The sequence below is a fragment of the Trematomus bernacchii genome, unplaced genomic scaffold (genome assembly GCF_902827165.1).
Source record: "Trematomus bernacchii unplaced genomic scaffold, fTreBer1.1, whole genome shotgun sequence".
NCBI lineage: Eukaryota > Metazoa > Chordata > Actinopteri > Perciformes > Nototheniidae > Trematomus > Trematomus bernacchii.
The window spans coordinates 5,778,119-5,804,847 of record NW_022987588.1 but is presented as its reverse complement, the minus strand read 5'-3'; the positions used below and the strand labels follow the sequence as shown (position 1 = coordinate 5,804,847).

At 41.8% G+C, this 26,729-nt stretch overlaps 2 protein-coding genes across 5 annotated transcripts in view; one reads left to right on the top strand and one right to left on the bottom strand.

The window, feature by feature from the left end:
- The window catches only part of LOC117481048 (dentin sialophosphoprotein-like), a 35,794-nt gene extending 21,954 nt beyond the window's left edge, over nt 1–13,840 (top strand). The window contains exons 6-20 of one of the 4 annotated variants that reach the window (XM_034128517.1): nt 623–676; nt 4,365–4,480; nt 4,722–4,807; nt 5,858–5,867; nt 5,950–6,029; nt 6,130–6,152; nt 7,726–7,799; nt 7,882–7,961; nt 8,080–8,084; nt 8,226–8,283; nt 9,148–9,316; nt 12,027–12,383; nt 12,462–12,533; nt 12,729–12,854; nt 13,727–13,840. In XM_034128517.1, the coding sequence (XP_033984408.1) occupies nt 623–676; nt 4,365–4,480; nt 4,722–4,807; nt 5,858–5,867; nt 5,950–6,029; nt 6,130–6,152; nt 7,726–7,799; nt 7,882–7,961; nt 8,080–8,084; nt 8,226–8,283; nt 9,148–9,316; nt 12,027–12,383; nt 12,462–12,533; nt 12,729–12,854; nt 13,727–13,812 (1,396 nt within the window). In that variant the 3' untranslated portion in view covers nt 13,813–13,840. Of the gene's footprint in view, nt 1–622; nt 677–4,364; nt 4,481–4,721; nt 4,808–5,854; nt 5,868–5,949; nt 6,030–6,129; nt 6,153–7,725; nt 7,800–7,881; nt 7,962–8,079; nt 8,085–8,225; nt 8,284–9,147; nt 9,317–12,026; nt 12,384–12,461; nt 12,534–12,728; nt 12,855–13,726 lie in introns of all 4 variants that reach the window. The other 3 variants (XM_034128519.1, XM_034128518.1, XM_034128516.1) reach the window with 3 other exon arrangements.
- A 796-nt stretch (nt 13,841–14,636) lies between these two features.
- Nucleotides 14,637–25,306, bottom strand: LOC117481050 (RCC1 and BTB domain-containing protein 1-like). Its single transcript, XM_034128523.1, has 12 exons — nt 25,193–25,306; nt 22,961–23,189; nt 22,038–22,188; nt 21,794–21,960; nt 20,927–21,085; nt 20,738–20,845; nt 19,747–19,889; nt 19,478–19,668; nt 17,768–17,894; nt 17,533–17,684; nt 16,957–17,087; nt 14,637–16,454 (listed from the first exon to the last, which is right to left on the bottom strand). The coding sequence occupies exons 2-12, from the start codon at nt 23,084–23,086 to the stop codon at nt 16,314–16,316; spliced, it is 1,596 nt and encodes a 531-aa protein (XP_033984414.1). The 5' UTR covers nt 23,087–23,189; nt 25,193–25,306; the 3' UTR covers nt 14,637–16,313.
- Nucleotides 25,307–26,729: the final 1,423 nt, after the last annotated feature.

Here is a 26,729-nt window from a genome sequence, read left to right as displayed (position 1 = left end):
TTGGACTTTTTTATTTTGTATTAATCTAATGTCTTAATTACTCCCTAAATGTTAAAATTACAACCTTAAATATTAAGGACTATGGGAACTTGGTAGGTACCCACTTTGTGTTGCTGTTAAAAATACATGACTGATTGAATGTTAGGAAAGAGTATCTGTTGTATAAGAAACAATAGGTCAAATACAGGCAGGCTATTTGTAACTTAAGAGCAAACAACACCAGATTCCCAATGGAAGATATGAAGGGCTGGATAGAAACCGGAGTGTCACAACCTTTGTATTGCCAATCGCTTGACATACAACTATCATATTCTCTTACAATGTAAGAAAGAAAGCATAATAAATGTTAAAAAAAGGTTCACCAAAGTATTATTTCAAACCGTCCATTCTTTTTTTTTAAAATACGTTTTGTTAATGCAATCAGGTAAGCCAACATTTATTTAAAGATAAGGGCGTTTTTCATTTAATTCTTTATGTAAAATGTGTTGTATTGTAGGCGCGCCGTGTTCCATCTTTTGTTATTATCGTATGGCCACATTGTGCTACATACCATGGGATCCTTAGCTATTTATTTCAATAAAACTGTGTGACATTATAATAAACCTGTCTGTCCTGTTTTCAGGGAGATGGCGGTAGCCATCACAGGGAACCAGGGAATAGAACTAGCCATGGACTGGTGAGTGACACACACACAAAACATATCAGTGTTGAACTGACGTGTGGACACGGTCCTCTATCATCACTGAAGGTCCCACTCTCACGTCTCTCTCCTAAAACCCTCCTGTGCTACTCTTTCCCAAGGTTCAAGGTTCTTTATTGTCAAACTGACATAGCTACAGAGTAATTATGTTGTTGGAAATCTTATGTCACAGGCTTCTCCAACAATGCAACATAATAATAATACAGATAGTAAGAGTAATACAAAAAGAAAAATAGTTATAAAATAAAGTGAGTATGTGGAATAGTGCAGTACGAGTCTATATACAAGTTATTGGAATGATATATATTAGATATTAGATATATATTACTGAGTAGCAGATGAATGTTTTGAAATTGTTTCAGCAGTTCAATTGTTTAACAGTCTCACTGCCCGCGGGAAGCAACTGTCTCCGAATCTTTTTGTTTTTGCCAGGATGCTGCGGTAACGTCTGCCAGACGGCAACAGAAAGAACAGTTTGTGGCTGGGGTGATGGGGGTCTTTGATAATCCGTAGTGATTTCTTCCTGAGCCGCTGGGAGTAAAGGTCCTCCATGGATGGCAGCTCCGTCCTGGTGATGTGCTGTGCAGTTTTCACCACCCTCTGTAAAGCCTTACGATTGAGGTCGGTGCAGCTGCCGTACCAGGCCGTGATGCTGCCAGTTAGGATACTCTCTATGGTGCACCTGTAGAAGTTGCAGAGTATCCTGGAATCCATTTTGAACCTCCTCAGCCTGCGGAGGAAGAAGAGCCGCTGTCGAGCTTTCTTGGTGATGGTGGTGGTGTGAAGAGTCCATGTTAGGTCCTCAGTGATGTGGACCCCAAGGAACCTGAAGCTGCTGACTCTCTCCACCGTAGTCCCATTGATGGCGATGGGGGCGTGTCCCTCTCCCTGCTGCTTCCTGTAGTCCACAATCAGCTCGTTTGTTTTGCTGATGTTGAGATGGAGGTTGTTATCCTGGCACCAAGATGTCAGGTTTTCGACCTCCTCTCTGTATGCCGTCTCGTCGTCGTCTGTGATCTGGCCGATGACGGTCGTGTCATCAACAAACTTCACGATGGTGTTGGAGCTGTGTGTGGCCACGCAGTCGTGAGTGAACAGGGAGTAGAGGAGAGGGCTGAGCACGCAGCCTTGAGGGGCACTGGTGTTGAGAATCAGGGTGGAGGATGTGATGTTTCCCACCCGCACTGCCTGGGGTCTGCCCGTCAAGAAGTTCAGGATCCAGTCACAGAGGGCGCTGTTGAGCCCGAGCTCTCTGAGCTTGATGGCCAGCTTGGAGGGCACAATGGTATTGAATGCTGAACTGTAGTCAATGAACAGCATTCTCACATATGTGTTCCTGTTCTTCGGGTCCAGGTGTGAGAGGGCAGTGTGGATGGTGAGGGATATGGCGTCGTCTGTGGACCTGTTTGCTCTGTAGGCAAACTGCAGGGGGTCCAGAGAGTCAGGGAGGGAGGAGGTGATGAATGATTTGACTAACCGCTCAAAGCACTTCATTATGATGGAGGTGAGTGCTACTGGGCGGTAGTCGTTGGGGCAGGTGATTATTGTCTTTTTCGGGACAGGAACGATAGTGGAGTGTTTGAAGCATGTGGGGACTACAGACTGCAACAGGGACCTGTTGAAGATGTCTGTGAACACCTCTGCCAGCTGAACTGCACACACCCTGAGAACACGGCCAGGGATGCCATCAGGTCCAGGAGCCTTGTGTGGGTTAACCCTTTTAAAGGATTTACACACATCTGCCCTGTTTAAAACAAAAGGGCATGGTAGCTCCTGGTCAGGGGCGGACTGGGACTACAAATCAGCCCGGGACTCTCAACCGGCCCACTTCGGTACCGCCGGCCCACCTCGTAAATTATCAACGGGTGGGGGGGGTGCTAGTGAGTTATCTAGTGAGTTATCCGAGCGGCCCACCTCGGTGCCGCAAGTAAATACCGCGAGGAAATTGTCGACGGGGGGGGGGGGTAGGGGTAGTGACTTATCCGACCGGCCCACATCGTCCGACCGGCCCACTTCAGTACCGGCCCATCGGGATTCGTCCTGATGGGCCGGCGGCCAGTCCGCCCCTGCTCCTGGTCCCTCTGTACCTCCTCAGCCTGGCTGCTCTCAAAGCGTGCAAAAAAACTGTTCAGCTCATCTGGGAGAGATGCGCACGCAGACACTCCCGCAGCACCCCCCGCTGCTCCTTTGTAGTCTGTCATTGTTCTTAGTCCCGCCCACATATTCCTGGTGTTACAGCCTTTGAAGTCAGATTCCACCTTCACTTTGTACTGTCTCTTTGCATTGTTAATTGCTCTCCGGAGATCATACCTAGATTTCCTGTACTCCTCCAAATCTCCAGCTCTGTGCGCGATAGTGCGCGCTTTCAGCTTGCCGCGCACCTCGCAGTTTATCCAGGGCTTTTGATTTGGGAATGTTCGTACAGAAACCTTCGGTACCACGTCATCGATGCATTTCCCAATGTAGCAGATGACAGTGTCCGTGTGTGTGTTGATGTTATTGTCCTCAAACACACTCCAATCCGTAGATGCAAAGCAATCCTGCAGTGCTGAATCTGAGTCCTCGCTCCATCGCTGTACTGTCCTTATTACCGGTCTGTCCCTTTTAAGTTTCTGCTTGTAAGCAGGCAGCAGCAGCAGTGAGATGTGGTCTGATTTGCCGAAGGGAGGGCGAGGGAGAGCCTTATATCCATCTCGAAAAGGGGAATAAACATGGTCCAGTATGTTTCCCCCGCGCGTCGGGCAGCTGATGTGTTGGTAATATTTTGGCAAGACCTTCTTCATGTTGGCGGTGTTGAAATCTCCGGCCACAACGAACGCCGCATCTGGCCGTGAAGTCTCGGTCTTATCAATAATCCCAAACAGCTGATCGAGTGCCGTGTTGTTGTCGGCGAGCGACTGCGGCGGGATATACACCATATTCACAGATGTGAATTCCCTCGGCAGATGAAAGGCCCGGGATGTGATCATGAGGTGCTCTAGATGAGCGGAACAGTCCGGAGAAATAATCTTCACATCTGTGCACCAGTTGTTGTTAGTCATTACACACACACCGCCTCCCTTACTTTTCCCCGAGTTAGCAGTCCGGTCCTGACGAAAAATTGTGAATCCGACAGGAACAATGGCGGAGTCCGGGATAGCGGGGTTGAGCCAAGTCTCAGTGAGAATTAACACGTTACAGTTCTTAATGTCCCGTTGAAAAGCAATCCGGCTTCTGAGTTCATCTAGCTTATTTTCAATGGATTGAACATTAGCCAGAAGAATACTCGGAAGAGGGGGTCGGTTCTCTCGTTTCCTCAGTCTGACCAGCAGCCCGGCCCGGCATCCTCGCTTGGTCTTCCTCCTGCGTCTCTCAGGTAGGACAGCAACAGGTAGCCATGGCAAATCTCCATTGTCTGTCGGAGGGTTATTATTGTCCACGAAGTTTCGAATGTGAAGAAGTTCCTCTCTGCTATATTGTGTGGCAGAGTAGGTGCGGTCATCTTGCATGTTGCGAACCATGTTAAAAGTAAAACGGCAAAAGTAAAATAAATACGCACAAAATACGAAAAGGGGCAAAGTTGGAGAGGAGCCCAAAGACGATGCGGCCATCTTCACCGGCGCATCATAAAGGGCCCCGGCATACTATGGACTCTTGTCATCTTTACTGTTTGTTTTCTCCTCAGGTTAATGGTACATCAGAACGACCCAGGCACCGATGAGCCTGTAGGGAACGTGGTGGGGGGAGCAGCCGTCACCCAGTCCCCCACAGATGAGCCGTCAATAGCAGACCCCGCAGAAGGTAAGGAAGAAGCAGACACTACCATTAAAGCCATCTAGGCATGCACAAAATGACACTATACACCTTCAATTTGTAAATGTAAGGTATATAGTGTCATTTTGTGCATCAGGTTGACGCATGGATTAAAGGCAAAAACATTATAGTTAACAATGAGTTATTTATAGCAGGATATGATATTATCCATGCTGCCCATAGCCAAACCTGTTCAATAGCATGTTTTTCCATCTATTCCCGTTTCCAGAAAACAACCCCTCCGAAAATGGACGTCTCCCTTTATCCTCACAGTCTAGAGCTTACAGAAATCCTGAAGAAGCTGGAACATCTAAGGTTTGATTTATGAAACTGTCTTCTACATAAATGTATAGCAAACCACTTAAAACTGTAATAAATAATTACCTTAAAGGGGACCTATCATGCAAAATGCACTTTTGTACGTCTTTTATAGATGAATATGTGTCCCCGGTGTTCCAAGGAACTCACCAACTGTCAGAAAACACAACCCTCTCTATTTTCCTCCATACCCAAATCTCTAAAAACGGGGCTGCAACGGATCTGATAAAAACTGATCCAGATTTGAAATTGTTCTGACGTCAGAAACGGGGTGCTCCGCCTATATGGGCAACTCTCCACCTATCAGGGGAATGAGAGGTTGCCGTGGCATGGTAACAGCATGGTAACAGCATGGTAACAGCATGGTAACAGCATGGTAACATGACGCTCGTGCCTCGCCCCCCTCCTTTGCAGGGGGGCGTGGTCAGCTGCAGCTCATTTGCCACAGAATCAGCCCTTGTGAAGACAGGGCTGGAATAGAGCAAATAGAGTGAAATGAGGCATGGCTAAAATGCATGATCTGTTTGGTATTTTGAAAAAAAAACTTCACAGACATGTTTTATATAGGTATGGCCCTACAATATATTATTCAAATATAGCATGATAGGTCCACTTTAAAGAGTTGGGCTCTGTAGATTTCAACAAATGCCACTCGAGCAGGAGAAATTAGTGCATCATTTGGGGTTAGTTTGAGGGGCGGAGTAATACACTTTTTTTGCAGTTTTGCAGCTGCAAGATGACTTAAAATAAATGCAGTTCAAATTTCTGTATTAATGTCTATAAGTACAATCATGTTTATCGAAGACACACATTTGTTTTTATTTCATGAGGTTTATTGCCTTACCTGTGAGAAGTCAGAAGGAAACATCGACTTGGAAAGTTTGTCTTATTATGTAAGTATGTTCACATTTTGCAAAGCTCTTTCTTTATAAGGCTAAAACTAAACATTTTTATGCTCTGAACATTGATATCTGATCCCTTTCTAACATCCACTCGTGTGTTTTTAGGTCATATTGTGACAAACATGCTCCTGGTTCACACAAGAAGAATGCCAGTGGTATGTCACACTCACAGCAACTCTGTCTTGTGTTTTTATTCTTAATGTTACAGATCCCTAAAATGATTATTCTTCTCGACAGGTGACTCTACTGACCAACGGCCGACTGTGTACAGCAGTGACTCAAACTCCTCCAGCAGTAGGAAGCCTTCATCTATCAAGGTACACATACTGTTCATGATCACATAAATACAGCTTTTTAATACTTTAATCTCACCATGTTATAGTGATTTTAATCATTCTGATTTTGCTTTTGAAACAGAGACGGTTGAGTTTTAGAGACAAGTAAGTGTGTGATTATTTTCATGCTCGCTTTGCTATTTTTTAAGGTTTAAAGTTGTTCCCTAAAAGTCTTGAAATGTTTTTGTAAAGTTGGTAGCATATCAACCCTTATTATTTGTATTTAAAAATCAATTATGTAGCTCCTTCTGTTAACAATTTCAAAACACTTCTTGCACAATAAAGCTTTATGAGAGATGTGTAGGATCAAAAACTCTGACTTGATCAAACAATGATCCTGCCCACTCGTCCTCACTGTGGGTTCAAATACTTTCAGGCAAAGTAAATATATATAACCATGACCATGCGTATAAAGGGGACTCCCCAGGGGAAAATCCACCAATCAGAGTATGACAGCAACATGGCATACATGCATTCAATTTAAGGTTAAGCATTAAATAAGAACTTATTTATGTTACAAACAGCGTCATATTAGACAAAATATAGAAACCTACACGAATGGTTATTTAAAATCAAACAGGTCTAATAATCACAATACACCAAATTAATGAAATACTGTATATGCAGTGTTAAAGTCCACCTGTGGGAAATTCAAGACTCAAATAGCTGACAATGATATCAGTGCAAAAAGCATACTTTGAATGCACTTTATATAAAAAAAGGAACAAAATCACCTTTAATGGACCACACATCAACACCAAGACTAACACCACCAACATATTCTGTATCTATGTCGGCACTCTTAAAGGTAGGGTAGATAAGTTTGAGAAACCGGCTCGAGATCGCTAGAATTTGAAAATACACAACCGGAGAAAATCTGCCACTTCCTTATAGAGCCCCTCCTCCAACACACACGAACGCGCACATGACCAATGAGGGCACGAGATAAGTTTGTGCATAGATGGAAGGCTGACAGGCAGGTAGGCCATCCAGTTATTTTAGCCGGGCCGGCTAAAATGATTGGTCGTGCTTTTTACAGTACTACGGCTTCCACAGATGACATTTTTGTATGGATTTTTTGTCAAAGCACTTAAGATATTCATTGCTATCGGGATGTTAAGAGCATTCCATGGAATATAACAAAAAGTGTATCTCGAGCCGGTTTCTCAAACTTACCTACCCTACCTTTAATGAAGTTGTTTTTAGATGTGAACTTACTGAAGACCAGAATATTGGGGTGTTTAGGTTTCAGATTTTTGTCAAGGTAGCTGGCATGATGGTTACCGATTGAGGGTGGACAAAATCACCCTGCTACCAACCAAACACAAACTACCAAACTTAATATCAGATGTTCACTAGTTAAATCTGCTCTATTCTTAAAAAACAAATCCAGACAAGTACTTTAAACTACAAAACAAATATGTATAGACTCTTAGTAATTTACCTATAATATGTATTAAAAAAACAAAAACACAAATAACTTAAATAGGAGTTCAATTTTTAATATTAAACTAAATGGGTTTTGTCTTCCTTTGCCTGATGAAGGTCTGAGGGACACAGTGTGAAATATGTTCATGTTTAAAGTCACTTACTTTTATTTTGACTTAAAATCAAGCTACTTGTTTACCCGAACACTTTACAGTGACAGTGTTTATAATAACTGACTCTCTCCTCACAGACAGAACGGGACCCCTTCTAAACGTAGATCCAAAGTCTTCAGGGCTTCACTGAGGGATGATTCTTCAAATTCAGGTTAACACACTTACAACGCATGAGAGAAAATAACCTATTTAACACTGAACAAAGGTTTAATGTGTTTTCCCTTCTCTTACAGGCGATAATGAATCGGATTCAATAACGGCCCCTTTAGATACTGATATAGATGATAGTGAACACCTGGTTCGTGAGCCTCTCGTAAGTCTCTTTTTTGATTCAGTAACAGAAACATCATCAATAGAGGTTGAAGAAGATCAATAATCTCATATTTATGTTCCTTCTCTTTCATTTATTCACCCTTTTGGCTGTTCGTCAGACGAGGTAGGCTCAAGTCTCTGTGATTCACTGAAAATAACTTTATTTCATTTTATGATATTTACAATGTGAAATGTACAATCATTTTTGCATCGTGCTGTGCATTGTGGGAACTTGTTGAAGCTACTGTTTTATTTGTATTATTAGGGAGACTCATTTCTGTCTGGAGGAAGAGAGCAGAGCTTCAGATGAAACAATCAATTCAGTGAGTCATTACATATTAGATCAAAGTCTAAGCTATATATTTCTCCTTTTAGCAGCATTTCATAAACTCTATTTATCATGTTCTCAATCTCATTCAGTCCTATAGTAGAATTGGTGATGTTAACCCGTGGTTTCTTAAAGGTCCCATATTATACTGTTTTTCATCAATATATTATAGGTCTCAGATACAAAACATGTCTCTGAAGTGTTTGGCTCGAAAAACCAAACAGATCATTGCAGCATCCCATAATCCCCTCTGTTTCAGCCCTGTTCCAAAAGTGCTGATTCTCTGTCTGTTACTCTAGATGAAAAGAAGGAGCCACTCCCCACGCCCCTCTGAGAGATATTTGGTTAAAAAGAACACAATAGGCGCGTTCACACCAGAGTACTTTTACCCATACTTTTCCCGTTTAGTTCCGTTAGTGCCTGGAATTTTGCGTTCACACCAAAAAGAGTACTTAGTTCCGAGAACTTTTACCCCCATTTTTAGTGCCTGCTAGAGAGATGGTACTATCCTGGGGGGTTATCTTGGTTGGTGATTGGCTAATGGTTACACAAACCAAAAAATCGTTATGACATCATAAAGTGGCCAAAATCTGATCAGCTCATTTTCAGACAGGTTTTTAAATGGTTCAGGACAAAAAGTGAGAGAATCTTTTTTCCTGAAACTTTCAGAATCTCTTTACACAGAATGGACACATGTTTATGTAGAAGAGACATGAACAAGTGGATTTTGCATAATAGGTGACCTTTAAAGATAATCTGATATTTAATCCCAGAATCTATATCCTTTTTTAAATATTGGATCCATAAATGGTATATTGAGGGTTCTTCATCTGACATGATTTGGGTTTGCTCCTGTCAGGATGCTGAGTCAGAGAGTCTGCTGCCTCCTTTCTCTCAGGCTGACTTCTCCACTCAGACGTCTCCAACGTCTCCGATGTTAACTCCCAGTGAAGTTCGGTGTAAAACGGAGAGACTGGCACAGACAGACGATGGAGGTACATTTTCACACCATGATGAGATTAATTTAGGTAATTGTACATTTGAAAATACATTCAAATTCAGGATGTAAACACAACCAGAATAAAGTCTTCACATATTCATTGAGTTTATAAAGTGCAAGAAATAAATCTCAGGATTTTTAACTACAATACACAAAGCGCTTAATTCTTTGCTTGGGAGCACTCTATAGAATCTCTAATGGCGCATTTCCACTACACGGCCTCGCTCGGTATGGCTGGGCCTCGTTAGGACTGGCTCACTTTATGGCGCATTTCCATTACAGTTTAGGAACTGGGGTAGTATCTATAGTAACGCAGTGTAGGCGGAGCCGTGACGTCATCTTCAATGAGAACCCCAGAAAAACAACACAGCCGTTAGCTGTTAGCACTCAGAGCTCACAGCTCCTCATATATGTTCAGAAACTAGACAAAAGTTAAACAAGTACAAACCACAGACTGCCTGTGTCATGGTGAATACAGTCGCTGCTTTATTTATGTCTGTATAGGCCGTTGTTGTGAGTGTGGACGGTCGGAGCATATACTGCGTTAGCTTGGCCAATCTCCATTTAGAAAACACGCATTTTAAAAGGTTTTTCGCCTGCCGTCTGTCTGCAGACTTGACAAAGCATTAATTCATGGTTTTTACTAACCGGTATCAGTATGTTGTTACTTCGGCATCATTGTGAAACGTGTATTACAATTAAATCACGGTCAAATATGTCCATCTTGTTGTAGTTGTAGCCCCCTTGCCAGCGATTCTCTCTCTAGTTTAGCATACTCAGCCCGACTCAGCCTCGTTGTCTCTGGCCCTAGACCCACGATTTTATGAGGCCAGAAAAACAGTGAATTAGGACCCGCCGGCCGGTACTAGGCCAAGTGGAAACGCAACTAAAAACGGGCCGCTGACGTCACAGCCCTCTTAAACCGTGCTCCGCGCTGTAGTGGAAACGCGCCATAATAGAGCCCTCTCTGGCCCAAAAAAAAGAACCTTAAAAAAACACTAACCAGTTCAGTTAATCAGCCAAAAGAATCGTGAACAAATGGTGCATTTGTCCATTTTAACCCTTTTCCATTTACAAATTAAATGCATATTTTGCAGCAAAAAGCTTTAATATTAGAATATTGTGTATAATTACCTGCATAAAATGTTTGCAAAGAAAGTTGGCCAGAATGGCATCCCGGAACATGGCAGTTCACACTTTTGTTAACACTTGCATTGAATGCCGAATGTAGCAGACTTGTGTGATAGAACAGGGGTTCCCAACCTTTATTGTGCCAAGGACCGGTAGATACATTAAAAAAAAATCGCGGACCGGTTGTCAATTTTAACTGATTTTAATATTTACTCACCACCAGCAGGTAGCAACATAGGCTAATTGTATGTAACAGCCTGAACAAATACTAGAACAATATGCATCCAAAACATATTAACAAAGTTTAAAAAAGAACCGGTGTTGTTTTTTTGGTTTTTCGGAAAACCAAAAAACCGACGTTATTCAGTTTTTAAACCAAAACGGGAAAACAGATAAATCAACGTTTTGGTTTTGTTTGTATGATTTACGGATAATCCAGTGAATGCTGGGAAAATGTCGTTCGTTCCGGTGCACTCCCGACAGCATTTAGCACTACATCGAGATTAAGATTAAACTAATTTATTTTGGGAACAGCCGCATATATGCCGGTGTCGGACAGACACAAACACACCGAACACACAGAGCTGAGCTGAGCAGAGCACATACACACACACATCATGCGCCTTGGTGACTGACTGGACATCTCCTTCATAAAACTAATAAAAGGGGGAGTAATCGGGCAGTTCAATGTGTGTAGATGTGTGTGTGGTTAACACGTAGCAGCCTGCAGTCACTCTTAAACTGTTCTGATTAAGTTAAACACAGCGAAGGCGGTGCGTAAAAAGGCACAGCTCTTTACCGAGTATACGTCCCGCTGCCTCCTGATGCTGCAGCCATTTCATGAAGGAGGGTTTCCTTCTATAAAACAGCTGCGGGCAGCAGATCGTGAGAGTCCCGGACATTAATTCATAGATCAAGGCAGACTGGTTTACTCTCCTGTTTTGCCAATCCGGTGCTTAAACAAATAGCTCTGCACCCCTGGCCGACATGTCCTTAAAATGAAGTCCGAGTTTGAAATATATCTCAAATAATGTATGCACCACCATTTCCCCACATAAACATAACAGTCTGCAATCAAACGGTTGTCTCCTGTGCGCTCCTCTTCCTACTTGGCGCACCGGAACATGCTCGTGCGCACAAGAGGCTGAGACCTTAGGCTGAGCCGCCGAATCCCTCGGAACATCATAAAAGCCATTTTTAACGGTTTTCTGGTGAAAGATTAACTAGCCACTGGATGAAATAATATGACTGGTGGCATAGGTGCGAAAATTAAACACGTTTTGAAAAAAATATTATGATAAAATATTTTTATATATTTATAATTCTGCAAATATTACGATAAACTCACAGCTATTTCGCGGCCCGGCAGTAACACCTCCGCGGCCCGGTACCGGTCCGCGGCCCGGTGGTTGGGAACCCCTGTGATAGAATACATGTTTACAAGCTTTTAACTTTACAAAGCAGACGTCCAAATGTATGAGGTTAACCTCTCGCACTAAATTTAGTTTGTTAATGTCAAGTGTTATACTGCTTTTTTTTTGGTTAATGCTATGTGTAAAACGGTATAGGACATGTCTAGTGACCGGAGGAAGGTGCTGTTGTTGCAGGAAGTCTGCACATGAATCAGGAACTGGAGTTGTGTGCTGTCAGTCCTGAGGGGAGTCCTGTCGACAGTCCATCTGATCCACACACCGCTGGACCCTCTCCCTCTGCTCTCACTGATGCTGGCAGCTCAGCCTGTGTGACCCTCCCCACTTCCTGTTCCCCTCCCGTGGCCCCTCCCCCTCATGTGGCCCCGCCCCCAGACCCCTCCCCGCCCCCAGACCCCTCCCCCAGCGGGGCCTCCAGCAGGTTCTGGAGGAGCTGTAACGCTGCCGGCTGCACGCAGAACATCTTCATAGGTTTCTTTAAGGAAATGAGCGACGTCTCCGACAGGATTCAGGCTGAGCAGGCCAGCCAGGAGGGTGAGAGACACGGGACACTCTGCAGGTGTTGTTTATGTCTCAAACACTTTTATTAAGGTCTCTCTCTTCTTCCTACAGATTATGATCTGGCGTTAACAGTGATGAGGGCTTCTGGGAAACTGTTAGAGCTTGTGGGCAATCAGCAGGAAGGTGAAGTACTAACCTTACTTGAAAATACTATACTATAACTTTTATTACGTTTTTTTAACATTCTATACTTTTCTTCTGGTATTTTAGTCATTCAGTCATTCAGTCTGTAAGAAGGCGCTTCCCAAAGACTTTCTGATGGCGTAGATCACCTTTTTCTGTGGCATAATATGAAAAGATAACATGTTGTTTTTCCAGAGTTACAAGGGAAGCAAAGGGAGCTTCAGGAGGCAGCGGCAGCGATGGAGGAGGCCGTCTCAGCGCTGAAGAGAGATGAGGAGCAGCTGTCACAGTCACACACATCACAGTTAACTGTAGACAATGGTAAAAGGCTGGATGTGGAACTACAAAACTGCATCAATATAAGCATCGATAAATTCACAAAATAGTAACACATTTTTTACAAAAACATGTTAGACAGAAATTCATTCTACCCAAATACATTTTTATTGAACCAAATAATGGGTTTAATTTTAAAACCTTTTATTAAAATGGAAAAAAAAATGATCTTAAAGAAGTTCCACATCCAACACGAGCAACTGACCCAAGTTTGCAAGAGTTTTGAAATTGTAAAAATAACGTATTTTCTACATACTATACTATGAATTTCTTTTGACATCCTATATTATGAGCTTTTATACTTTATATATAAGCTTCTGCAGTGACGTGCAGTGAGGTTCATGGCTGGTGAGGCACTGGCACTGACTCTTCAGGTTTACAAATATTATATTTTGACCTAAACCAAAATATAATATTATTTTCAAAAGCTTTTTTTGTCTGATGCTTCGATTAATTTTAAACAGACAGTTCAACAAAAGGATACCCAAAAAATGTCATTTTATCATTTAAATATTGAATTGTTCTCTCTTAGTAAGATCCCATTTTCAATAAAATGGCGGTCTTACCTTGACTTGAAGATGAAGTCCATTTGCCTATCCTTCTGGACAAACATTTCTATTACTTTTTTGTAAAAGTCCTCCTTATGTTCTTGTAGTTTCAAAAGTCTATCATAAATCTAATCCATAGATTTATGATAAAAAAATTATATAAGTAGGGTAGACATGTGGATGTTATCCGGCTGATCAAAACGTGCATTTATCTAACAGGTACGTTTCCCACAGATCTTATTTCGAGCTATTTTCTAAAATCCTCTGGAGAAATCTCATTGCTTTTTTGTGCTTACTTCCTGGTTTTAGGACGCGCCACTGCAGCTCTCTCGTCTCCTCTTCACACAGCACACTTTTCGCGGCACACGTACTTACAGCCAATCAGCTCTGAATGATTTGAGATGACGTATGGTGGGGATGGTAGCTCCGTGCCCCTCTGGTCATTATTTTTTTGCCACACACATTTCATTACAAAATACTCTGAGCATGCGCAGTGAAGTTTTTACAGTCACCGTTGACTTCACAGCGAGAGGAAGGGGCATAATCAGGTTTTGTCCCACATGGCTCTAAACAGCTCAATAGGCACACACTGTGACTGTAGACACACTAATTAGAAGAACACAGACTAAAACAGCAATGTACAGACGAATCAGATGATTAAACATGATCTTAAAATATATTTTATATCTTTTTTTATTTATTTTTTTGCATTTTTGTAATCATTATTTGTAATACTTTCTGCTGACACTAGGTGGGGCTGTGCCCCACCTGCCCCTAATGACCAGTCGCCACTGTTTATACTACCCACTGAAGTGATCACAGTGATGAGGGCTTCTGGGAAACTTGAGGCCGGGCAGCAGGATGTAAACTCTTGTGTGGCTCAGGGAGGGAAGTGTTGGTTGCTACCTTGAGTACACACTTAAAGGTGGGGTAGGTAATTTTGGAGAAACCAGCTCGAGTGCGCTAGAATTTGTCACTTCCTTACAGAGCCCCTCCTCCAACACACACGAACGCGCACATGACCAATGAGGGCACGAGATAAGTTTGTGCCCCGATGGAAGGCTGACAGGCAGGTAGGCCATCCAGTTATTTTAGCCGGGCCGGCTAAAATGATTGGTCGTGCTTTTTACAGTACTACGGCTTCCACAGATGACATTTTTTAATGTATTCTTTGTCAAAGCACTTAAGATATTCATTGCTATCGGGATGTTAAGAGCATTCCATGGAATATAACAAAAAGTGTATCTCGAGCCGGTTTCTCAAACTTATCTACCCCACCTTTAATAAATGTAAAACAAATGCAACATATTGATAACTTTTCAACATGTTTTTAATGATATTTTCAACATTAAGTAAATTGTTCCATTGTTAACTTTTCTTACAGTTATTGATTAAATATGGCCCTTTAGTTTAAAACAAAAAAACTCACTGTACTGGATCTTTCTGTGAAGATAGTTGCATCTCTGGTTTATCAATGAACAAAAGAGATTTGTTCCTTAAAAATCAAATGTCTAACTCAATCTCAATTCTCTAATGCACTATGATACATAAAAAAACAACATTTGTTTCATTTTGGTTTATTGCAATATATGTATTAATATTAAAACATACTTGTTTACAAGAAACCAACTTTTTTGTAGTCATTTGTTTGGAAAAAGGTCACAACATTTTAATGGCATTTCATAATACGCAGTATCAATTATAGTTTCTGATTTTGAAGACAAAATGTCCTGCATAGAAAAAAAGTCCTGCATAGAAATGAGCAAACATTTTCTTTCACATTCGCACAGCATGTCGTTTAGCTTAGTGTTAACACTGTAAAATAGTGCTTTTCACATACAGAAACTTTTTCATCCACCAAGGCAAGTCGACTCAAGCTTCTGCAAGGCCTCGTGTCTCACTGTAAACAGATTTTGAATGTTAACATACTTCTTGAGAAAACGAATTGTTCTTCTGTGTGCTAATCATGGACCAAATAGAGAAGCTTTATTGAATGGTATGGAGTTGTAGCTGCACAAAATAAGACTGTCTAATATGTGGTATCTGTCATTTCACACATGTAACAGTTTAAGTATAAATCTCACTTCAAAACCAAAACAAAATCACGCCTCAACCAGCAGCACTAAGGATCTCTCTGGAGTTTGACCTAAAGATGAGTTAAAAATCTGAAAAGTCTGCTGTTTCTTAACCCAGCGCAGTTATTTAAAGTGACGTTGTTGGAAGTAAGGGAGAACTAAATTATATTTTTCTTAATTGAATCAAAACGTGTGTTGTATAAGAAAATAAACTGCTTTCTGGAGGATTCAGCTTCCTGGGTCAATATAGCTCTCACTGAGGGATTCATTGCCTCAATGAATTGGGACATTAAAAAGGTGGCACATTTCCCCTTGAATTGATTTATCAGTGTCCAGTCTTCAAAACACTTCCTCTGTCCCGATATCTAAAAGTTCAACTTCTCAAACCTCATCCTGAAAACCACAAAATAAGATGGCACATCCAAGCTATGATGCAGTCTTCTAATAAAAAGAAACAAAATCATATTCAAACAATTGCAAACACTAAAGAAGTAACTTGGTCAATAATAAGGTAAAGTGATATCAGGCAACTGGCAAGAATATTTCAAGTTGAAACAACTCGATCAAGCGATAGTAAGTCTCGCAATGCAAATAAACCCTGTGTTTACACAATGTGTGTAAAGTAAGAAGAAGTCAGACACAATATACTGCTGTAACTTCACTGTGACGTCCGGTCATGTCTGGAATGAAAGGAATAATCTGACAGTGATGATAATCTATATAAAGTTTGTGTAACCACCCGTCAGAGGGGTCCTTTAGAAGTCACTCCCAGGGTCTCCACAGCATCCTCCGCCTCTGAGTCTATAATGAGCTATGATTGGTCAGTTTTTAAAGGCTCCACAGCGGCTGGCTCGACAAATGAAATCTTTGAGCAGGTTGCCGTTAATCTGCCAGAAGGCGGCGGTCTGGGTCACCTCCGTCAGGTGGTTCACACAGAACTTAAAGCAGAACTCCTCCAGGTCCTGAAAAACAAAGATAAGAGCACGGATTAGCAAAGGCTTCTTCATGTTGGCCCATGTTCTTAAAAATTAACAATTTATTTGGAGAGTTAGGGCCCTAGCGCAATATCCTACTCGTTTGTTCACATCTTAAGGTCAGGAAAATACCAAAGCAAAGTCTCAAGCATCATAAAAACAATGCAGGTTCGCAGGTTTTATTTGACTAAAAATATGTAATTATTATAACCAAGTAATACGTCTGATGCGCTGCTTGAGTGGCAACTGAATTTGTTCTCATACATTTCCTTATGTAACAGACTTTCTGCAATATGTTAGCCTCCCTATTTTATTCGTGCTTTTTATCTGCACTGTACCTTTGATGCAGTAATGCTGTAAATGTCCTGCTGTGGCATGAATAAAGGATTTCTGATACTCAAAACTAAGTAGAATGTTTCCCTATAACTATGGGATGGCAGGGGAACTGATACAAACAGGTGATAGTTGGTAGACTGTCGTGACCTCTGACCTCTGCATCGTAGCGCACGGCAGCCGCCAGCAGCGAGAAGGCGTTCTCCACGGTGATGCCTCTCTTTATGATGTGTTGGCAGAGGCGCTTCAGACGGTTCTCACAGTACGACGTGGCCAAATCCAGCAGCCCTAAGAGAGCAGAGATAATAACATGGTAAGTTAAAGGGGCCTGTTGTGTTCATGTTCAGATTCATATTAGTATTTAGTGCGTCTACTGTGACATGTCTCCGTGCTTTAATGCTCAAAAAGCTCTTTATTGTTCTCTGTCTGAAACCAGAGCCCAGTCTGCTCTGATTGGTTAACTGGACGGCTCTGTTGTGATTGTTCAACTGCTTAGAGAAGTCCCGCCCCTTAGCCTATCAGGTACAATGTGCTAGCTAATAGAAGCGTGAGTGTAACATATTGTCACTATGATCCGGAAGTAAACAAAGGAGTCTAATGGAGGCGTTTCAGGCGGGATGTGGGTGTGAAAATACATTAACAAAAACCTGTATAACACACCAACAATCATAATATGTCCCCTTTAAAACAACCAACATTCAAACTGAAGTCAGTCAGTGTGTGTGGTTCTGACCGATAGCGTCCTCAGGAGGCAGCTCCACAGCGTCGGTGTAGAGGAACTCCAGGAAGGAGCGGTACACCGGATAGGAGAAATGACCGATTTCTATCACCTCCATCATGTCTTCGTTCCAGTGCGACTGGAACATGGTCCTAAAGTGTTCACACCTGGAGAGAAACTCAAGTTATTTCTTTATAGTGGAGTAAAGTTTCAGGACTCTGACGGACAGCTCTGAGATGAAGTCCCTGACCTGATTTTGAGAATGGCTTTGTGGACGCAGATATGTTTGCCGTCAACGCAGAACTTGAGGTCGGCTGTCTCCGGGTTGTCAAACTGTTTCTTCAGAGACTGAGCCACGGTCAAGAAGTCATCGTGCTCTGCAGGGAGGACACACACACACACACACACACACACACACACACACACACACACACACACACACACACACACACACACACACACACACACACACACACACACACACACACACACACACACACACACACACACACACCACACACACACACACACACACACACACACACACACACACACACACACACACACACACACACACACACACACACACACACACACACACACACACACACACACACACACACACACACACACACACACACACACACACACACACACACACACACACACACACACACACACACACACACACACACACACACACACACACACACACACCTTATATATTAAACTAACTGAGACTCAAGGATCACAGATTTCTTCTGCGTTTTTCATGTCTGCTCAATCAGTACAATGCGATTTTATGAGTTCCCTTTTAAATTGGAACTATTTATTGGGTAAATAGTACTTTTGTAATTTCTCTTTGATCTGGCATCTATTGGTAGCTTTCTTATAGATTGTGTTTCCATTAAGGCCTGTGCCTGTTATGTTACAAAACCAATAAAGATAATGGTGGAAATAATTCAAAAATGAAATGCTAAAACATTTCAGATTAGCTGAACCTGTGTGTAGATGCTTCTTTAGTTTCAGACTGATGACATTATGCATGCCTGCACATATGAATAAATAATAAATAGATTTGTCTTTCTTTTATTACAACAGGTGAAAATGGCTCCTGTGAGAAAGTCCAGTTAAAGGTGGGGTAGGTACGTTTGAGAAACCGGCTCGAGATACACTGTTTGTTATATTCCATGGAATGCTCTTAACATCCCGATAGCAATGAATATCTTAAGTGCTTTGACAAAGAATCCATAAAAAAATTTCATCTGTGGAAGCCGTAATACTGTAAAAAGCACGACCAATCATTTTAGCCGGCCCGGCTAAAATAACTGGATGGCCTACCTGCCTGTCAGCCTTCCATCTGTGCACAAACTTATCTCGTGCCCTCATTGGTCATGTGCGCGTTCGTGTGTGTTGGAGGAGGGGCTCTGTAAGGAAGTGGCAGATTTTTTCCGGCTGTGTATTTTCAAATTCTAGCGCACTCAAGCCGGTTTCTCCAAAATTACCTACCCCACCTTTAATGAATAATGAATAGGTATTTACTCAGGGTTAGTCATTCTGGCAGTAACATGGAACAACAACTGGAAAATAGACTTTACAAACATATGACTCATTTGAGGTTTATGTCACGTTAAAGTAATTCTTTTTATGTATAAATATATTGTAAGTTACATTGTTGGAGGAGCCTGGGACTTAAGAGTTTTATTGCCAACAACTTCACTTTCACTATTGTGCATTGAACACAATAAAGCCTTTGAATGCAGTCCTTTAATAACTACTATCTCTACATCCCTGTGCATATGGCAAACAGTCAAGTTGCTCCTGATAGCCAGCAGTGTGTGGATGTCATTCTCCTGAGCAGGTGGCAGCCAATGCCTCTGTATGAATGTGTGTAAAGGGTAAAGAGATGCGGTATCAATAGAGTCCATTCACCAGTTAGCACATTAACCCTTTGCCTTACCCATAGAGAGAAGCTTCCACATGACTGAGGGCGTGGCGAAGCAGGCGAACACATCGTCGGTGCAGGTGAAGTGTGTGAGGAGGGGCAGCACGATGGACTGGCCCCTGCACTGACCCCACATGTACACCTGGCCGCTCTGAGTCTTACAGGCTGAGGTGTGTGTGGAGTGGCAGGCGGCGACCTCCACTATCCTGCAGGGGGGAGAGGAGAGAGTGAGGGAGGGAAAGGCAGGGAGGAGAGCAGTCTGTAGTACCTGTGGTGACGCTCACCTCTCCTTCTCCGTCATGATGAGCAGCGGGCTCAGCTGGTTGCTCTTGTTTCCGGTGCCCAGCTGTCCGTAGGTGTTGGCCCCCCAGGCGAACAGCAGCCCCTCGTCTGTGAGGGCCAGAGAGTGGGCGTAGCCCGAGACAATCTGGAGAGAGACAGACACTCTAAGTGTAAGACTGTTAACAGCGTAAGAATGTAAACATGTCCATTACAGAAAAGAAGTGTACAGATTTGAAAAACAAGCTACATCTGCTTCATGATGAACAATAAAGTTGTCCTTTTGCTTACTTCAAAGCGTCCCCATTCTCTTTACTTGTGCAACTTTTTAAATGTGAAGACTTGCTCTGTTTCATATATTATTAATTGTATACCTTCTTGTATTCTTGGTAAGACAAAAGAAGGTATCACTTTCGGCTCTGGTTACATTTAAAATAATAGTCTATTACCGGTACTAATAGGATTAAGGAGGTGGGATTTGAAAGCCTGTTTTGAAGTCTTGAAGAATCCTAACATAGGAGTATTTATTTATTATTTTACTGAAGAACAAACAAAGTGTACTTGCAAACGTGCTGTTTTCCTCTGTTATCGTCTCTCTTGTTTTAAAGGGTGAGGGCCCATTCATAAAAGGTGACAGTTCATACTTGTTTTTGAGTGTTGTTGAAAGTTTAAGAAGTGTTTAGGAATTCGTTTTCAGGTCCTTTAAGATAAGAGTAAATTGATTTAGCAACTCTTAATTAGCAGGTCGTTAACCACAGAGAGAAGATATCATAAGTAGTATAGTATTTATTCAGTGGATGACCAAATTAAATTATCCTAGAAAAATTGACATACATTTGTGATTTTTATAAAAATGTTTCTCTTAGAGTTATGACTTTTAACACAAACGTTTTTTCTCTGAATATTACCCCTCTCCACTATAAATCTATATCGCCCTAATAGTGGCACTGGCTGAGACACCCAAATATACGTTTTTGTGAGTTCCCGATCCCATACCTGCTGCACACATAAGCCCTGCAGCGCGGCGAGGCGGCAGGGGGTCAGCTGGTTCCCGCTGTTCCCGAGTCCTAGCTGTCCGTTCCCGTTGTAGCCCCAGCCGTAGACCTGCAGACACACAGAGAGCATCAGTGCTGCGGAGGAGATGGCGACACTGTGTTTACATTAACGTTTCAATCAAACAGTCACCTCTCCGTTGTCCAGCACTGCCAGAGACGAGGTCTGCCCGCACACGATGCCGACGGCCACTTTGTTCTGCAGACAGCTGGACACTCTGCGGGGGGTCGGCTGGTTCGCTGTGGAGCCCGAACCCACCTGACCACAGTTGTTGTAGCCCCATGCATACACCTGGAGAAGAAGAAGGTAGACAGTTATTATGACATGACACAAGATATTATCTATCCACACAATCCTATGCTGTAAAATGCACACTTTGATATCCCTTAAGAGACTGCAACAAACAGTGCTTCATGTTTAAAGGATGTGACTGCAATGAATGCACTTTATTATGAAGATTTTTGAAATATATATTCTCAGAGTAATGATAGTGGATCAGATGGGCTGAAGATTGGGAGTTAACTACAGTAAACGTGTTATATACATTTCTTGCTTTTCCCTGATGGATTTGAATAAATCCTAAATCTTGCTAAGCTCCAAAAACAGAAAGAGATCTGATTTTCCTTTTTGCTTAGAGATGAGAAAATGTATACCAGTCACTGCTTCACTATTGGCCCCAAAACAAATGAGTGTCCGAGAATATCAAACTTTTGATCAATCTCAACTAAACTTTTTAATCTCATCGCTTTACAAATTTGAAGCACAGTATATAAAACATTGTTGTTGTATCTGGGAACCAACATGTTTACAGCACGCTACAATATGAATCTGACAATATTTGAAATATTTTGTTGCACAATCGTGTACTTTGGGCTTAGTTTTCTACGTTTTTCAGCTCTGAGGGATCAGCTCCTGCTCAGCGCTGCCTCTGGCTAAATCTGAATCACATTTATCATTAGAAGGTTTCACACAGGTCAGGTGTCTGCTGCAAATACTCACTTCTCCTGAGTCAATGAGGGCCATGGAGTGGTGCGAGCCACAGGCCACCTCTGTGACCTTCTTATTCAGCAGGCTAGCCGACACGAGCAGCGGAGCGGCTCCTTGGTTGGTCGTCCCGTTCCCCAGCTGGCTGTAGCCGTTGTGACCCCAGGCGAACAGCTCTCCATCTGAAACCACAAAAACGATGAGTCATTCTGCAGCACTCTCTAATCCAAGAGGAGGATTAGACGTCCTGTGCAGCTACCCTCTGTGGCCAGCAGGATGTGGGGTCCGCTGCCGTAGCTCACGCTGACCACCTTCCTCCCGCTCAGGAAGTCCAGCTTCTTGGGAACAATGGAGCTCTGACTGTCTCCTGTCCCCAGGCAGCTGCTGCAGTTTAACCCAATCACATACACCTGAGAGAGGGGAGAGGGGGGACAAAAGAGAGAGCGAGTAACAGTGATAAGCGGGGCTGAGCAGAGGAAGTTATTGTGAGCCGAGTAGGTACCAGGTCACATTCCAGAAACACAAACATCAGGCGGTGCTGATAAGAGCAAACTCAAAACAGCACGCTACAGAGAGGACAACACAAGGTCATGAGCACAGGCCTACAGCTTGTTTTGACATTTACTTTAAGAATAATCATTGAAAGATCCATAACATTTTATTATATAACTAGCTAGAAAAATAGATACATTTTGATCTTTCTTTAGGGAAAGCTTCACTTTAAAGACTAAACCTTTGTACGTCTGGGAAACTTACCAATTAAAGAGCATGTTTCTCTGCAGGCAACACTATATTATGACATATGTATTTCTTATAAAGTCTTTATAGTGAAGAATACAACAAACACACTGAATCAAACGTATTTGGAATCAGGAAGTCCAGGCCTATGAAGGTTTGTATAGTAGAAGTAATAATTGTGTATTTTGCAAAAACACTAGTTTTGACACAACCTCCATTCAACTTAAACAAATCATGTTTTGCATCACGATTCTTTGTTCACAGTAAAGGCTTGCAATTTAAAAACGATTTGCTATACAAATGAAAATAATATCTAAAAAATAAGGTAAAATTAAAGTAATGTGAAACTTGTAGTCCAAGGTCCTCTAACTATAACGCACCAGTAACGATGGCTTCATTATTGCATGATTAACTCCACAGCCCTGTTCCCCCCCGACGCCTCACCTCATCATCTTTGGTGATGAAGACGGCCTCATTAGCAGACGTCCCAAACACGCAGGCTTTCCGTATCGAGGAGAGCTCCTGGGGCCCCATCATGCTGAAAATGGGCCATTTGGTAACATCGACCATGATGCTCTCTCTGTGGAGGGGTGAACCTCAGTGCAAGGGCTGGGGGGGGCGGGCATCAGCAGGAGGAGGTGTGGGGGGGCAGAGCTGCCAGTGCTGCAGTGAGCTGGTGTTAAAATAAAATGCAAAGTCAGTGAGCATCAAGGACATCTGACAACCTTTACAGTATAAGCATTTTTCATTTAAACAAAAGTCATGGATTCTATCTTCAAGGTTTGAATACTTTGGGACAGACAGGCGTGAAAGATACAGAGATGTTCAACAAAATGTAGTAATATGTTTGTATTAAGTGTGTACATTTTCTAAGAGTGATATCGTGAAACATGTAGATGCCCCAAAATCCAACACACTGTCCGACTTTTAGTATCAGCTCACAAATCATTTCAGTGATCTAGAAATGTCCTAATCCTGACAGGCCTCACCAGCAGATGGCTCAGTTACAGTGACATGTACAGAGATAAAGGAAACAGACTTGGAGATAATACATATTTTTCTTTAAAATCATAGTACAATGAGAGGATCCTTAGATCATTAACTAGCTAGATGTTAGGTGGCTGCCTGTTGCTGCACTGTGTCTACTGATTATTTTGCCTTTTACCATTTACCTTCTTATTTGGGTTTTTTCTTTTGTCTATTTATTTTATTGGTATTAACAATGGCCACATTTTGTTTTGAAAGTTTTCTGGTTACTCTTGTGTTACTTTCGACACTTTTTGTATTGAGTATTCTTGTGGTTCGTGTCCTTTATACTGTAGATATGTACATAGACTTGCTACTGTAATTGTTATTTTAGTTAATTTTATTTTATTATGTTTATATTTTCTTCCACCTTTAAAGATTTTGCTGCTGCAACAAAATAATATCCCAATGGTGCATGTGTAACGGAGTTAAACATGTGTATAAATAATTATTAGTTTATAAATTACGATTTACAATAGGTTGTGAATGTTATCTTTATGAGATTGTTTCCTTTTAATATTTTTGAGTAATGTTTCTAGTGGGAACACTTTCCCGTTGCACATCGTTTTCTACTTGCTGACTGTGTACACACTGCTGAGGTTAGAGTAGGCTGTGCTAGGAATTGTGTTACAGTTTATTACAATTTTGTTTGGTAAACCGGCTATTTAAGTTGATGAAAGTGATGTATGTTGTTAAGTGTCAATTTGGGTACATTATTAACCCGTTTTTGTTAAGTTTCCACCGTAAGAAATTGTATTTTGAGTGATATTTACGGTGTGGTTTTGGCGGGAAATAGACGCGATCTGCGTCATTTTCTTTGTTTACATGTCAACACTTTCTGACTTTTCTTTTGTAAAGATGTGCAACGCGGATGTACAGTAAATGTTGTGTTTGTTCTCAGGTATGTTTATGTTTGTATTTTATGTGATAACTTAAAAATAAGATTTCTTGGTCATTTCATAATTTCTCATTGTATAAATAAGCTAGTATGTATAAATAAATACTAGAGACACTGAAGTGAGCACTGCTGAGGATGTGCAACGCGGATGTAAAGGAAATGTTGTGTTTGTTCTCAGAATAAATGCCAGAAAACACACTCAGATGCTTCGCTGTCGTTTCCTGATCGATACCGAGTCGCTTACGGTTGTGACCCGTTGCACATGTGTAAACTAAAGATGAAAGTCTAGTGTTATTAATGTTTTTTTAAATGTTGCCTTCATTCAGCTGTGAGCCTGAATGCTGATACACACAGAGATGTATCACCTGTTTTAGGATGTTTACTATAACCTCAGTGTTGCCTGTGTCACTGAATCTGTTATTGGTGAAAACAGCTTATGGACCCGGAGAGGCTTATGCATTTCTGAGGAATTAAAAGTGTTGAAACCCTGGGTCTCTCAGGTTTTGTGTCATAACACGTTTGCCTATTTCCTATTAAAACAGCAGTAAACATGCACCTCTTTACTCATATAGCCTCTTAATGTTGGCCATTGTTACAAACACATTATTCAGCAGTGACACAACAAAGTGAGTCTAGACTGTTCCGTGTGTAGTCACACTAATCCCTGCCAACATGCAGTTTAACATGAAGAAAAACAGCTTTAAGACGAGTTTTAACGCTACAGAATAATAACATTATTTGATTGTATTTACCTGTTTATTGTGTACGTTTCCGGTGTTTCTGAACTAACCGTTTCCCCGGTTTGTTGGTGGGTGTCCGTTTCTTACCGCGGCCGCTGACCGAGGCTTATTTGCGGAAATGTGGAGGAAAAATAATACCACGTGATCCGAAGACCAAAGTAATCGATCGCAGACTGAGTTCAGATGGAGGGATCCGAGCTGTGAAAGCGATATTTAATCAATATTCGCACCCTTTTTTTTTTACACACAAATTATTTTCCAGAACTTTTCTATCACATTTGATCCTCTTTATCAGAGGATTCTATTGAGAGGCAAGTAACAGAAAAAACAATTAAGGTGATCAATATCCTGATCTGTATCGTCTTATACAAGTGGTTAAAAACAACAAGGTAATGGTAGAAGGTAATAATAAATAATAATGCATTTATTTTATATAGGCGCCTTTCAAGGCTCTCAAGATCGCCGTACAAACACATAAAAAACAAGATACACAATACATAACACCAGCATAAGAGACATAAACAAGACAATGCAGTATATAAATCAATCAAATAAATAATAACAGGATGTGTGATGGATAATGATCAGGGTGGATATGCGAGTGTGAAGTGTTTTTGAGACGTGATTTGAAAATGGGGACAGAGTCAGTGTTGCGGATGTCAGGTGGGAGGGAGTTCCAGAGGCGGGGTGCAGAGCGGCTGAAGGCTCGAGACCCCATGGTGGTTAAACGGAAGGGGGGTGCAGTGAGGTGGAGGGAAGCAGAAGACCTGAGAGTGCGGATGGGTGTGTTGATGTGCAGGAGGTCGGAGAGGTACAGAGGAGCTTGACTGGATTTGACGGGGAGCCAGTGAAGTTGCTGAAGAACAGGAGTGATGTGGTTAATGGAGGGGGTTCTGGTGATGATGCGGGCGGCAGAGGTAATAAAATACTAGTTAAAATAGCTAAAATAACACTTCGAGGTCAAACTAGTTGGAATCAAAACCAAGCAGAATATTGTCTTTAAAACTGTCAATGGTGTATCACCTTAAAACAGCTTTAAAAATAGGGTGGGGCTTTTATTTTGTCAGGATACATTTCTTGATCTGGGAAAACAGATGTAATTTGTATTATTGTCTGAGATTATATTTAATTCAAAGGGCATGTAGGAATTACAAGCCACCTGGAGGAAAATGTTTTCTCATTTAGAACATGGGGTGGTGGTGCATTTCAGCCTCTTGTGGCCAAAATGGGTAACGATGAATACATAATATCCTGACAAATAAAAATAAAAACCTGACAAAACTCTGTGGAAACATATTTGTTTTAACTTTTTTGACCAATAAAAAACAATACATAAAAACTTTCCAGGCAAAATCTTGTCTTCCCAACCGGTTTCACAGAATAGTGTTTTAAATGGATGAGGCACGATGGTCAGATGCTCAAATCCAGTTAGAACTAATAGGTCGAAATGTATAAGCTGCCTTGATGTTCTTACCACTTCAGTTCTCTTCTTGCTTTGGCGTAGCATGTGTCCCCAAGAGACTGAAACCTGGGGAATCTGGATCCGTGT

Excerpts from the sequence above, each read along its gene's own strand:
- LOC117481050 (XM_034128523.1), bottom strand. The coding sequence starts at position 23,086 with ATGGTCGATGTTACCAAATGGCCCATTTTCAGCATGATGGGGCCCCAG. Across the intron at positions 17,088-17,532 it reads GCCTCCTGAGGACGCTATCG|GGCTGCTGGATTTGGCCACG; the intron begins GTCAGAACCACA and ends CTGCTCTCTTAG. Across the intron at positions 16,455-16,956 it reads CCGTGCGCTACGATGCAGAG|GACCTGGAGGAGTTCTGCTT; the intron begins GTCAGAGGTCAC and ends TTTGTTTTTCAG.